The 13,984-nt window shown below is 43.7% G+C and overlaps 2 protein-coding genes across 2 annotated transcripts in view; one reads left to right on the top strand and one right to left on the bottom strand.

The window, feature by feature from the left end:
• bcl2l13 (BCL2 like 13) overlaps positions 1-8,265 on the top strand; it is a 60,425-nt gene extending 52,160 nt beyond the window's left edge. The window contains exon 7 of the mRNA XM_060923909.1: positions 6,159-8,265. Coding sequence (XP_060779892.1) covers positions 6,159-7,415 — 1,257 coding nt within the window. The 3' untranslated portion in view covers positions 7,416-8,265. The remainder of the gene's footprint in view (positions 1-6,158) is intronic.
• Positions 8,266-10,014: 1,749 nt separating this feature from the next.
• bida (BH3 interacting domain death agonist) overlaps positions 10,015-13,984 on the bottom strand; it is a 31,457-nt gene continuing 27,487 nt past the window's right edge. Inside the window, exon 4 of the mRNA XM_060923910.1 lies at positions 10,015-10,384. Coding sequence (XP_060779893.1) covers positions 10,199-10,384 — 186 coding nt within the window. The 3' untranslated portion in view covers positions 10,015-10,198. The remainder of the gene's footprint in view (positions 10,385-13,984) is intronic.

The raw sequence follows: 13,984 nt of genomic DNA, 5'->3' as shown, positions 1-13,984 counted from the left end.
CTGCCACCAAACTTAACTGTTTTCTGGGTGAATCTCGGATCCATGCGGGCTCCAGTAGGTCTCCTGCAATATTTGCGGCAGCTGTGATGTAATTCAACCGAAGATTCATCTGAGAAATCCACCTTCTGCCACTTTTCCAGCGTCCATCCTTTTAGCAGGCTGTGGGCCTTGGCAAATGCCACACGTTTTCTTAATTGCCTTTTGTTTAGTGCTGGTTTCTGGGCACTGATTTGACCATGGAGGCCATTTCGAGACAGAATTCTACAAACTGTTCTGGTTGACACGGGGACTTGAGGTGACCAGGCCTGGTGGAGCTCTGCTGCAGTGGAAAAGGGGCTGGCATTGGATTTTCAAGCTAACAAACGGTCCTCCTGAGCAGTTGTCTTGCAGGGTCTGCCAGACCTGGGCTTGTCAAACATCTCCAGTCTCTTCAAATCTTTTTTTCTTATTTTTGTACTTGACGCTGAGACACATTGAAGGTGTCAGCCACCTCAGCAGTGGATCTGGATCTGATCTTCAGCCTCTTGATAATCAATGCTTTGGTCTCAGGGTGAATCTTAGGCATGTTGTCAGAGGTCAAGTTGCAGTTGATGTGAAGGTCTGGTGTGCTGGGGTTCTTTTTATACACACCCACTAATTGATTGATCAATTATTGATCACAGGTGAGGCTGTAATCTAGGATTGGGTGCATCATATGACAAGGCGACAAGACTTTTGTCTCTGCAAAAACTGACTCAGTGGGCTTTACCCAGCTGTGAACATTAGAATGCTTTTCAGCAGTTTCGTTTGGCACCAAAACATTATTTCAAAAGCTGTTGGGATTGAAATTAGCCATTTCTTATAAAAAAAAAAAAAAAATGATTAGACATGTATTTGAGGGGCACTTAAGGTCAACTTGTACCCAAGCGACAAGACTTTTGTCAGGGACTGTAGTGGTAATAGAAGGGGAATGTTCTCATATTCAAAATAAGCAGCATGATACAATATACATATAGCACATGGATATTGACTCCAGTATTGGTCAGTTTAATTATTGATCTGTGCTGCTTTAGTAGAACTATGAACATGTTTATGTCGTGCAAACAACAAAACAGATTTAGGAAGCCTACTTGGGTAATTACCGGCGAGTGGCCTAGTGGTTTGTGTGTCCGCCTCTGGATTGGGAGATCACAAGTTCTACTCACGGTTGGGTCATACCAAAGACCGTCATAAAAATGGTGCTTACTGCCATCTGGCAAGGCATGCTGCAATACAGATGTGAGTGGGGAGTCAAACTTGCGTGGTTACCAGAGGACTAGCTTCCCACTGTAACCCTAGCTATGTAATATAGGCGAGAGGCCAAGGACAACGAAATGGAGATTGGCACTGCCAAATGTGCCATGAATGGTGTGGGAAGGACTTTTTTTTTTGTTCAGTCATATGTAAGGTACTCCACATCTCCCTGTTTAATGCTTGACACTTGTAGGGGCCTGCTGGTATATTTATGTTGGATTCTGGGCCTTGGGGAAAGGTGGAGGATTTTGAAAAGGGCACTCCACCCAGTGCACACGCCAAAAGAAAAGTGCTTTACTGTTGCTTCCCTTTAGATTTCTATTCAGATTTTGTATACAGCCCCAATTCAGAAAAAGCTGGGACTATATGGAAAATGCAAATTAAAAAAAAAAGGAAAGCAGTGATGATTTTTTTTTTCTAGATTTAGTTTGATTTTGTCTTTTCATTACAGACAGTATAAACCCAAGATATTTTTGATGTTTTGTCTGGTCAACTTCATTTCGTTTAATATACATCCATGCCTGCATTTCAGGCCTGCAACGCATTCCAAAAAAGTTGGGATGGGGCAGTTTAAAGCGAGTAATGAGGTGAATTCAACAGATGATTGTACTCATGATTTCGTACAAAGTCAGTATCCAGGAAGGGCCTAGTCTTCGAAGGGTACAGAGGATCTCCAGTTTGTCAGGCCGAGGCTCTCCAGTTTGTCTAAAACAAAAAAGTGTGTGTGGGGGGGGGGGAAATAATTATTCTTCTTTCTTCTCCCCATAGCCAACAAGGGCACCATTAATGACACCTAACAGTCTGTCAATGGTGTCCATCCATCTATCCATTTTATCCGGATCCGGGTCACAGAAGTAGCAGCCTAAGCAAAGCAGCCCAGACTTCCCTCTCCCCGGCCGCCTCCACCAGCTCTGCCAGGGGAATACCGAGGTGTTCCCAGGCCAGCCGAGAGATGTAATCTCTCCAGCGTGTCCTGGGTCTGCCCCGGGGTCTCCTCCCGGTGGGGCATGCCCAGAGAAACCTCCCTTGGGAGGCATCCAGGGGACATCCTAACAAGGTGCCCGAACCACCTCAACTGACTCCTTTCAATGTGGAGGAGCAGCGGTTCTACTCCGAGTCTCTCCCAAATGACCAAGCTTCTCACCCTGTCTCTAAGGGAGAGCCCAGCCACCCTGCGGAGAAAACTCCTCCTTTCTACCGCTTGTATCCACAATCTTATTCTTTTGGTCACTACCCACAGCTCGTGACCATAGGTGAGCGTGGGAACGTGGATGGACCGGTAGATTGAGAGCTTTGCCTTTTGGCTCAGCTAGGTCTTTACCACAACAGACCAGTTTAGCGTCTGCATCACTGCTGACGCTGCCCCGATCCATCTGTCCAACTCCCGCTCCTCCTTACCTTCACTTGTGAACAAAACCCAGAGATCCTTGAACTCCTCCACTTTAGGTAGCAACTCCCCCCTGACCGGAAGTAGGCACGCCACCTGTTTCCAGCTGAGCGCCATGGACTTGGAGGTGCTGATCCTCATCCTAGCTGCTTCGCACTGCCATCATTGGTGTATCTAGGGCATTTTAAACTTGGCAGTCCGTCCATCTTGCACTCTCTCTCTCTCACATGCATTTAGCAGATGCTCTTATCCAGACGTACAACAGGACCCTGACATGCCCACAGCAGTGGGAACTGTTGGGGGTTCAGCCGTTCCTGCTGGTCCAGGGAATCGAACCAGTGACCTTTTGATCCCAAAGCTGCTTCTCTAACTTTTAGGCCATGGCTTACGAGAGAGGAAGAGACTGACTGACCGACCTGACTCACTCGTGTCCATATATACAAAAGTACAATGACAAAATCTGAGATTACACAGATATGCACAAGTAAATTTGACTTCATTCTCCACAATAGAGTTTGAGAGTTTAACCTAACCCTCAGTTACACAGTGTAGGAGCTTGTTTTAGAGGGAGCGCACGAGTGAGCAAGCACGAGCACGCTATATGATTACTGGTGAATTGAAAATTTGAATATCATTTTCTACTAGCAGCTGAACATGTAGGTACTGGCAAGTTTTTCTGCTTCATTTAGCTCAAGTCAGTCAGGCATGCATTACTGCACAGGGGTTAGCTTTGATTGCACAATACCCGTTTTGATTTGGAGCTTAGAGGGTGTTTATACAATATATTACATGGGTAGGTATGCAGAAGTGATTTGCAGTTGTGTTGAAATAACGGATCCCTGATCTGCAAGTCTGCGAGTTATTCTGTGCCTGTTATCTTCTGTATTCGCTGTTACATGTTGGTAAATCGGACTGTTTAACAGCCCTTGCCTGTAAAAGGTGGCCATGGTTAGTGCTGAAAAGTACCAAACACTCGAGTTTAAACTTTGGATTCTAGCTAATGAGACTTCTTCTCTCCAGGTGGTGCAGTAACAATAAGGAAAAGAAGTAATGATTATACAAGGAAGACAGTGCATAAATATATTTCCAAGAACACCTCTGCTTCATGAGCCACTGGAATGTTAGGAAACAAATCCGTGACACTTACTGGGTCACTGGTCTCCTCAGAGCAAAAGGCTATATAAAAAAAAAAGCTGCTGCACAGAAAGTGTTCACTCGCCTTTAGAGTCGAGCTCAGTTGCTTCTTAGGTAGCATTATAAACATGTTCCCCTGCCGGACAGCGGCAAGCCAGACCTTGTTCTACTTAACCTGCAAAACAAGGAGTTTGTGTTCAGTACAAATAATACCGTTTACCTTTTGGCTATAGTTAGACTTGCTGTGCTTGCACTCTGTACTGATGCTTTCTGTAACTCACTTTGCATCCAAACCAATAAGTTTTTATTTTTGTGTAGATGGTGAAAGATATGCTTCAGTGGAAGTCCTTCATTCTTAACAGGTGTTCACTATATGAATCAGCTTGTAGCTTGATGACGCAAGTACAGATGTCTGACTTCCTGCACGGTTTCACGCTGATTATTAATCCAATCATTCTGGGTTACTGCACTGAGAGAAAATGCATGTACATACTTGCTACAGTGCACAACAGCATAGCTTCTTTAAACAGGCACAATGATGTTTAAAAAAAAACAACAACTCCCTGACTGCATGCAAAATAAAAAACTTTTTTTTGCTTCACTGAAACCCTTAACTGCATCCCAATAAATCTAATTTACTCTTAAATGTCAGGCAGCACGATGGTGTAGTCGTTAGCGCTGTCGCCTCACAGCAAGAAGGTCTGGGTTCCAGCACAGTTGCCGGCGAGGGCCTTTCTGTGTGGAGTTTGCATGTTCTCCCCGTGGGTTTCCTCCGGGTGCTCCGGTTTCCCCCACCGTCCAAAGACATGCAGGCAGGGGCGCAGATAGGAATTTTGAACTGGGGGGGACTGAGCTGTCAGCAAATGATTCCATTTTGTGTATGTGTGTGTATATGTATATATGTATGTATGTGTGTATATATATGTATGTGTGTGTGTGTGTATATATATATATATATATATATATATATATATATATATATATTACCGTTCAAAAGTTTGGGGTCACTTTGAAATGTCCTTATGTTTGAAAGAAAAGCACTGTTCTTTTCAATGAAGATCACTTTAAACTAATCAGAAATCCACTCTATACATTGCTAATGTGGTAAATGACTATTCTAGCTGCAAATGTGTGGTTTTTGGTGCAATATCTACATAGGTGTATAGAGGCCCATTTCCAGCAACTCTCACTCCAGTGTTCTAATGGTACAATGTGTTTGCTCATTGCCTCAGAAGGCTAATGGATGATTAGAAAACCCTTGTACAATCATGTTAGCACAGCTGAAAACAGTTGAGCTCTTTAGAGAAGCTATAAAACTGACCTTCCTTTGAGCAGATTGAGTTTCTGGAGCATCACATTTGTGGGGTTGATTAAATGCTTTTTAAATTCATTTTACAACTTATGGTGGTAAATAAAAGTGTGACTTTTCATGGAAAACACAAAATTGTCTGGGTGACCCCAAACTTTTGAACGGTAGTGTGTATACATGTTATTTCACCTCCCTCACTGCCATCACCAGGAACTACCTGCAGGCCAGGACAATGATAACATTTTAACATAGCCTATGGAAATCCAAAGTTTACACATTATCATCACGCACAGAAATTGCAAAACTGCAAAACTAGTTTTAAAACCGCTAAGTTCCAACTGTTAAACATAGCGAGAGGCTGGGCTACGTGTGTGTGTGTAAAGTGTAAACCAGTGCATCCTGACTTTCTAACTATGCCTGTGTGTTGCGTGAGCGGCAGTCAGTCAACAACTCTTCTCAACAACTCAATTAGTCTTTTGATTTTTCCGTGAGGTTTGCCTTATGCAAAGAAAGACAGCATAGACGTTTTTTCCTCCCTATAAGTGGGGAGGACCGAACGAGGTGAATTTAAATCTGGGTGGGACGAATCCCCCCCTTCCCCCCCTCTATCTGTGCCCATGCATGCAGGTTAGGTTAACTGGTGACTCTAAATTGACCGTAGGTGTGAATGTGAGTGTGAATGGTTGTCTGTGTCTATGTGTCAGCCCTGTGATGACCTGGCGACTTGTCCAGGGTGTACCCCGCCTTTCGCCCATAGTCAGCTGGGATAGGCTCCAGCTTGCCTGCGACCCTGTAGAACAGGATAAGTGGCTCCAGATAATGGATGGATGTAACAAATGTCTGTCATCCAGGTTATTTTGAATGTCCATGAATAGTAAATCAAATTATATGTTGAAGTTTTTCCACTGAGGTTTTCATCCGAGTGGCTTTATTCATTCTGTTCAAGTGAGTGGTGAAAACAGCTTCAAGATAAGCCAAGTTCTCTCAAAAATGATTGACAAATTTTACTGCATGCTTTTTGCTTCGTGTTCAAGCATTTGTCTTCTTGTTTCGCAGAGTGCAGTATTTAGCCTGGAAGATGTGGAGGAACTGGGCGTGCTCATAGCCGAAGACAGTAACGATATCTACATCCTGTCAGGGGAGCAGGGCCACGAGCAGCTAAGCCCCCCTGAGTCACTGCTCATCAGCGTGCCAGACAGCAGCGGCCTGAGCTCCTGGCACACAGAGAGTTTGCCTGTATCACTGAGTGGCCACGAATCCTGGCCTCAGGTTGGCACCATGGAGCCAGAGGATGCAAAGAGTGTGGACAGTGGTGAGGGCGTGGCCTCAGCTGAGGAGCGAAGTGAGAACAACTCGTCCAACTCGGACATTGTGCATGTGGAGCGCGAGGAGGCTGAACTTCTGGAGGAGGGAGAAGGAGAGCTGCAGGAGAGCATGCTCAGTGTCCTGGGCACTGAAAGTGAGCTGGAGGCCCTCAGAGAGGAGCTTGGAAAAGAACCTTCATCTTCACAACAGCCAGTTTCAGAAGCACCACAGTCGCTGATGTCTCTAGAGGAGCAGATTGTCATCCTGGATGTACCTCCTAGCCTGGTTGCTGCTGCTGTTCCACCAGTTGATGTAGAGCCAAAGTCCCTGCCGCCTTCATCCCCTACTGCCGTCACTGATGCTCCGGTTGAAGTCGAGCCAGAATACCTTGCTCCTTCATCCCCTACCATCATTGCTGATGCTCCAGTTGATGTGGAGCTGGAATGTCCTGTTCATCCTTCCCCTCCTACTGCTGCTACAACCCAAGTGCTTGCCCCTGAATCTGAGCCTCAGTCAGCTCAGCCAGAACCTGTTCAAGCTGAGCCTCAGTCAGCGCAGCCAGAACCTGTTCTAGCTCCTGTGGAGCCACAGATTCTAATAACAGTTCAAGAACTAAAAGCTAAATCGGAGCCACAGCCTGAAGCTGTCCAAGCAGCTCCAGTGCATGAGATACTTCCACAAGCAGAGGTTGTACAGGCCATTACAGCCCAGGAGCCACCTCTTTTACCCCCAACGCGGGAGATCCCATCACTGAAGCCACAGATGGTACAGGAGATGTCTGCTCCATCCCAGGATCCTCTTGTTTTACCTTCTATTGCATCTCCAGAACAGGAGCTACAGCCTGTACACACATCTATTCCAGCTCAGGAGCCACCTTCAGCACACACACAGCCTGTAGCAGAGCCTGTGTCCTCTGAGCTTCCAGTTCTTCTCTATGGTGGTGCTGTACTGGTAGCCATTGCTGCTTTGGTGGCCTATGGAGCTCTGGCTTACAGGAAGAAGTATTAGGAAGTGATCAGCTTGCCCCTCTCCTATTTGATTAATTTGAATAATTAGGCCTAGTTAAAGAAAGCACCGATTGTTTAGGCTTTTAACTTCGAAATTGCGTATAGCAGAATGAGATTTTGAACAGTTTGTTGTGACGTGTCAAATGGCTTATATTTGTGTGATGGATAATGTTTAGACATTCCTGGATCCTGACCTTGGATATGAGGTTATATGTAAGGGTAAAGAGGAGGTTGCATGTTCTCCCCATGTGGGTTTCCTCCCACAGTCCAAAGACATGCAGTTAAGCTAACTGGCTACTCTAAAATGCCCGTAGGTGTGAATGGTGTTCTCAAGCCTGGAAATGGGAGGGGTCTGGCAGGAATTAAGGGCATCCGGCGCAAAACTATGCTCCAATTATTGACGCGTGGATCAGTAGAGTCCACATGGACCCCGACCTTGCAACAGTGCTGGATAAGGAGAAACCAATGCTGGGTAAGATTGGGCAACCCAGATCCACACCTGTAATGAGGGCACTGATCACGTGTTTATAAGAATGAAAGACGATCTATATTGTGTATAATATTTTGATTAAATTTGTACGACTTATCTAAATTGTGTGAATTAATGAGTTGAACATAGCTAAAATACAACATTTTTAGTCAATTTAGAAACTGACTGCTTTTGTTCAGCCATTGAATTCCCCTTGTAAACAAAAGGAACGGCATGTCCAGGCCACGACCTAAGACGGGGAACCCCGTATTCATTTTCCCCAGAGTATTTCAGGTGTTTTTTTTTAAAGTTACCATTACTGAACGTTGATCAATACTGCACATTTGTCACAAAACGAATAAAAGTTTGGTTTTTAATTCTGTTACTGGTTTTTTTTTTGTTTGTTTTTTGTTTAATAATGAGGCGGTGAGACTTTTCTCACTTTCTTCAGAAAACAAGTTACCCACTTCCTGTTTTAGTCTCGCACTGGTTTCTAGTGAGTTTTCCCCATCTGAGCATTTGTTCTTGTGTCTGGATAAGTGATGGTAGCACTGAGGTGAAAAGTTTTGGGTCACTAAAAGGCTTGTACACCAGCAAACTCGCATTAAGAATTGGAGCTTCACTAATCTCACTTTTTTAAACAAACAAAATCTCTAATACATTCCAAACTTATTTATTTACAATAGTAAACCATAGTTTATCTGTTTTGCAAAAATGTATATGCTCTATTCTTTATTTAGAAATGTAGCCTCAACAGCAGGGGGTTCCTAAACCTTGAGTAAAATGTCCCAAATAGACATGTATTTTCTGTGACCCCGAGCCTAGGCTACCCTTTTTTTTTTTTTAATTCCTAATTTAATATGACCCCTTGTCAGTAATATACAGTATGCGTAACGCAAGTGAATAAAAGCCTTGCACTGACTTGGTGAGAAGGGTAATCTTGCATTTCTTGATGCACCTTTTTCAAAAACCAACTCCGGTGTGTTTGAAAGGCCACATGCATAAGAAATAAAACGATATGCATGTGTTCGGAGATAATATCACACGCTGCGGTCATGTGACTTAGCCTGAAGCAAAGCACACGGGGTTTGTACGTTAATGCAGGTGTGTGTGTGTGCAGAAGCAACAGCATGACATGACGCATGGCATTTTTCATATACCTCCTCTCCCTGTTTTATGTACATCTGGAGGATCACATGGCATTCCATAGACGGTCTGTCAGGTTTAGGGAGATGTTTTGGGAAAAGTACCCTTTATTTTTTTTTTAAATTGCTGAATTCCTGTGCTAGTGCAGTGTGTGTCAGGTTAGTGAAGAGACTAAATCACATGTACACTCCAGTAACTGTTAAAAATATTTAGTACACTAAATTCTTCATAGTTGGAACAATAATTTGTGGAAAATAAATTTTTTTTTTAAAATTCCCCCTATTTGTAAATCAATCAATTGACCACACAGAGGGTTGAGAACCCTTGTTTTGGAATCTGATTTATATGGCTCAAAACACGGGGTTTTATAGGCTCATGGTTCTCAAAGTGGGGCCCTGGGAATTTTTTTTTTTAACAGTGATGGAAATCACAAGTTAGTTATTCTTATATCAGCTAATGAATTTAATAAAATGGATGGAAAGTGATGATTGCTTTTAAAAACCCCTCAGAAACTAAATTACACACTTAAAAAAAAAAAAATGGTTTTAATAAAACAAATCTGTACTAAGGTGGTCAGTGACCCCTGCCCACCATTTGTATCCCCATTTTTGCTCACCTGCCAGTTCCCACCCAATAGATGCGTCTTCCTCATCACATCAGTTACCGCCTGAGGTTTGAGACACACAAAGCCAGCCAACCAAACACACCTTATCAAACTGCTGCCTCACAGGGCAGCGTGACACACTTGAAAGAAAGCGTTATTTGTACTCTTCTGCATACATTGATCTCATAACCACCCACAAATGGCTGTGACTGATAGTAGAGGAGCGAGTCTGCCATCCCGCCCCCCCAAAAAGACCGTCAGTTTTGCTCTGCGTTGTTCAGACTTGAACAATTTCACAACACTTCTGCTATTAGAGCTCAAAAACCAAAGCTGGAAGTAGTGTGTGATGTCATTTATGATAAAAGAAAGAGTTAAAACAACAACAATTCATCCATTTTTATTTCCACAACAAATTTCAAATATCCAAGAAATGTAATACTGACAAAACAAACAAAACCATCCATTTGTTCTTCTAGTAAGAAACAAGTAAACGTTTATCATAGTTGGGAAAACAAAAAACAACAACCTTGGAATGTAGGTCACACTTGGGTGTAAAGGAAACGCATCACCGAGGTCTAGTCCTGAAAGTGGATTGCATCATGGTGTTACAGAGGCCACGAAGCAGATGAGGTGCACGTTCACAGACTGCCCTCGCCAGAGAGAAGGTAAGCGCCATCACCATCTGCTCAGTGTGCATACCAGACCCGTCGAGTAAGCAGTCAACACCATGATTCAAGCTGCTCCACCAGTACTGTAAACCACAACATACAAGGACATTATAAATACAACATTCTCTCCACTTATCTCGTCTTGGGAAGAGTTTCGTTTAATGGATTCATTACTGAACAGCAAGATCGGAATCAAACGACCACACGCAGGTACAACATTCACAGTCGTACGGTGGTGCTTGAAAGTTTGTGAACCCTTTAGAATTTTCTATATTTCTGCATAAATATGACCTAAAACATCATCAGATTTTCACACAAGTCCTAAAAGTAGATAAAGAGAACCCAGTTAAACAAATGAGACAAAAATATTATACTTGGTCATTTATTTATTGAGGGAAATGATCCAATATTACATATCTGTGTGGCAAAAGTATGTGAACCTCTAGGATTAGCAGTTCATTTGAAGGTGAAATTAGAGTCAGGTGTTTTCAATCAATGGGATGACAATCAGGTGTGAGTGAGCACCCTGTTTTATTTAAAGAACAGGGATCTATCAAAGTCTGATCTTCACAACACACGTTTGTGGAAGTGTATCATGGCACGAACAAAGGAGATTTCTGAGGACCTCAGAAAAAGCGTTGTTGATGCTCATCAGGCTGGAAAAGGTTACAAAACCATCTCTAAAGAGTTTGGACTCCACCAATCCACAGCCAGACAGATTGTGTACAAATGGAGGAAATTCAAGACCATTGTTACCCTCCCCAGGAGTGGTCGACCAACAAAGATCACTCCAAGATAACGTGACCAGACGTCCCGGTTTGACCGGGACAGTCCCGATTTTGAGTTGCGTGTCCACAGTCCCGACAAAGGTCTGTCAGGACACTGAAATGTCCCAGTTTACACCAAACACTAGCAAACTGTCCCGGTTACAGCGATCATATATAGCAGGGCTTTTCAAAGTGTGGGGTGCACCTCCCCTAGGGGGCGCCAGAGTTTTTCAGGGGGGGGGGCACAACTTCAGGAAAAATAAACCAGAATAAGTTACTATTGCGGACATTTAGCGAACTTCAGCTAGCCTTTGCCAGAGACAAAATGGATCGATTTTTAGTACCTAAAGCTACAGTGAGTGAGGAGACAGAGTCTGGGCCAAGCAAAAAAAGAAGGAAGTATGACCACGATTATTTAAAGTTTGGATTTTCATGGACTGGATCTGAAGATGCTCCACTGCCACAGTGTGTTGTCTGCCAAGAGGTGCTAGCTAACGATGCTATGAGATGTTTAAAATGTGTAAATCAAGATGTTTAAAAAAAAAAAAAAAAGCACAGATGTTTAAAACGTGTAAAAAAAAATGTTTTAATAAAGCTCATATGTTTTAAATGTGTAAAAAAGATGTTTTCAAAAAGCACAGATGTTTAAAATGTGTAAAAGAAAAAATAAAAATGTGTACAACAACCATTTTTTTTTAAAAATACGAATGGAACATTAAGTATAGCAACAACAAAAATTGTGTGTGGGGGCGGTGCTGTTTATTTGCTCTCTGAGGGGGGGCGGACTCTCCCACACTTTGAAAACCCCTGGTATATAGCCAACGAGATGTCAATAAAGCTTCTAGCAATTCAGCATCAATGTGTGCGCGCGTGCAATCAACCTTACAACGTATCTATTTGTACAATGTTGCAATATAGAGGCCGCGTTATAACGGGTTTTGTCGCTAGCGGCTGTCAACTACTACGCGACAATGCCGAAGAGAAAATGTTCATTTTCAAAAGATTTGCAGGTTGCTTACCCCTTTCTCCGAGAAGTCCAGGGTGCTGAACATGAAGCTTACTGCACACACTAAGTGCTCCTTCTCCATCGCTCATGGTGGTAGTGCTAATGTTAAAGACCACCTCAAAACAGCAAAGCACAAGCGGTGGGTAGAGGCAGGGGTTAGCAGTGTGGCCACTTACTTCAGTAAAGTTAGCGCTGGAAGTGCTGAACTCAAACGGGCTGCTGAGGAGGGTACTTTTGCCTATCATTTGGTGAACCACAACCAAAGTTTCAGGTCCATGGACTGCACCGCGGGCCTGATAAGGAAGTTTTACGACAAATGCTTCACTTGTGCACGAACCAAGGCCGAAGCAATCGTGACGAGTGTCATCTCACCCCATGCCATGGATCTGTTAAAGGCAGACCTAGGAGTGGTTCATCACGTCTTGGTGGCTATTGATGCATCCAATCACAAAGCAGTGAAGCTTATTCCCATCGTGATCGGCTACTTCAAGGATACAGAGGGGGTGCAGGTGAAAATCCTGGAATTCACATCAGTTCCAGGTGAGACATCCGACATTCTTGTGTTGGGGAGGTCAGTCGAAGTCTCCGAGCTTTTAACCTGCTTGACAAAGTTGTTGGGTTCTGTGCTGACAACATCAACACCAACTTTGGTGGGAGAGCTAGGGCTGGCGTGAACGTTTTTATCAAATTAAACAAGGCCTCCACCAATGAGTTAGTGGGAGTGGGCTGTGCTGCACACAACGCTCTCCAAATTGCTGCAGATACCCTTCCCTGTGACATCCAGAGCTTTATTGTGAAAGTTTTCGGACATTTGCACATCTTTACTGTCCGAACTGAGCAATTAAAAGGAGTTCTGCGACTTTGTCGAGCTCGAGTACGCAACGATCCTTGAGACAAGTAAGACGCGGTGGCTGTCCCTAGGTCTGGCTGTCGAAAGAGTGCTGAAGCTTTATCCTGCGCTGCAGTCCTACTTCGCCTCTCAAGACAGACCACCTGTGGCGATCGCTGAATTCTTACAGAACCCGCTTAATGAGGCCTGGATGTGGTTTCTGCACAATCAGCTGTTGTTGTTCAACGATACCGTCAAGGTGCTGGAGAGGCAGAAAAACACAGCCGCGCACTCGGCCCATCACCTGCGCAACCTGCAAGGCAAACTGCAGGAGAGAAAGTTGGCTGTGTTCACAGGTCTCAAGGTAAGCGTGAAAGCCTAAAGACATCTGCCCCCCTGCAGGAAAATGTAATTTAACTAGATAGAACTCGACGCCAACGGCGTCGATGGGGATGCCTCCGCCCGGTAGACTACACGCCTTATTAAGTTGTGATTTGGGGATGGACATTTCAGCTCACAGTAATCTTGACCTGGTGAAATTACTTGCATCAGCCTTGGAGATATTGTGTTCACAAGGTTTTCGGACAGACACCTGACCTCACAGTGACCTTGACTTTAGACCTTTTGATCTCAAAATCTAATCAGTTCATGCTTGTCCCAAAGCGCATAAACGGTGAAAGTTTGGTGAAATTCCTTTCATTGGTCTTTGAGATATTGCGTTCACAAGGTTTCGGGACGGACGGACAGACGCACGCACGGACAACCCGAAAACATAATGCCTCCTGCACCTTACAGTAGCGGAGGCATAAAAATAGGCCTACACTATACCATCTTTGTACACAATACAATAATGAAATCAAATTGAAGGCTGAGCAGTTAAAATAAAAGAGGAAAATGATCAGGGAGTAAAGGCTAAGGAAAAAAAGATAAGTTTTTAGACAGTAAGTGAAATATTTCTAGCCATGAGCCTATTTGTGCTAATTTTGATATGGCTTACAGCTAAAGAAAAATCCCAAATTCAGCATCTCACAAAATTAGAATATTGTAATTTAACCAGGTATTAGGCTACTTTTGGCAGTGT

The sequence above is a fragment of the Neoarius graeffei genome, chromosome 6 (genome assembly GCF_027579695.1).
Source record: "Neoarius graeffei isolate fNeoGra1 chromosome 6, fNeoGra1.pri, whole genome shotgun sequence".
Taxonomy (NCBI): Eukaryota; Metazoa; Chordata; class Actinopteri; order Siluriformes; family Ariidae; genus Neoarius; species Neoarius graeffei.
Note: the sequence above shows the minus strand (reverse complement) of the source record. Positions and strands in the feature narration are given on the sequence as shown.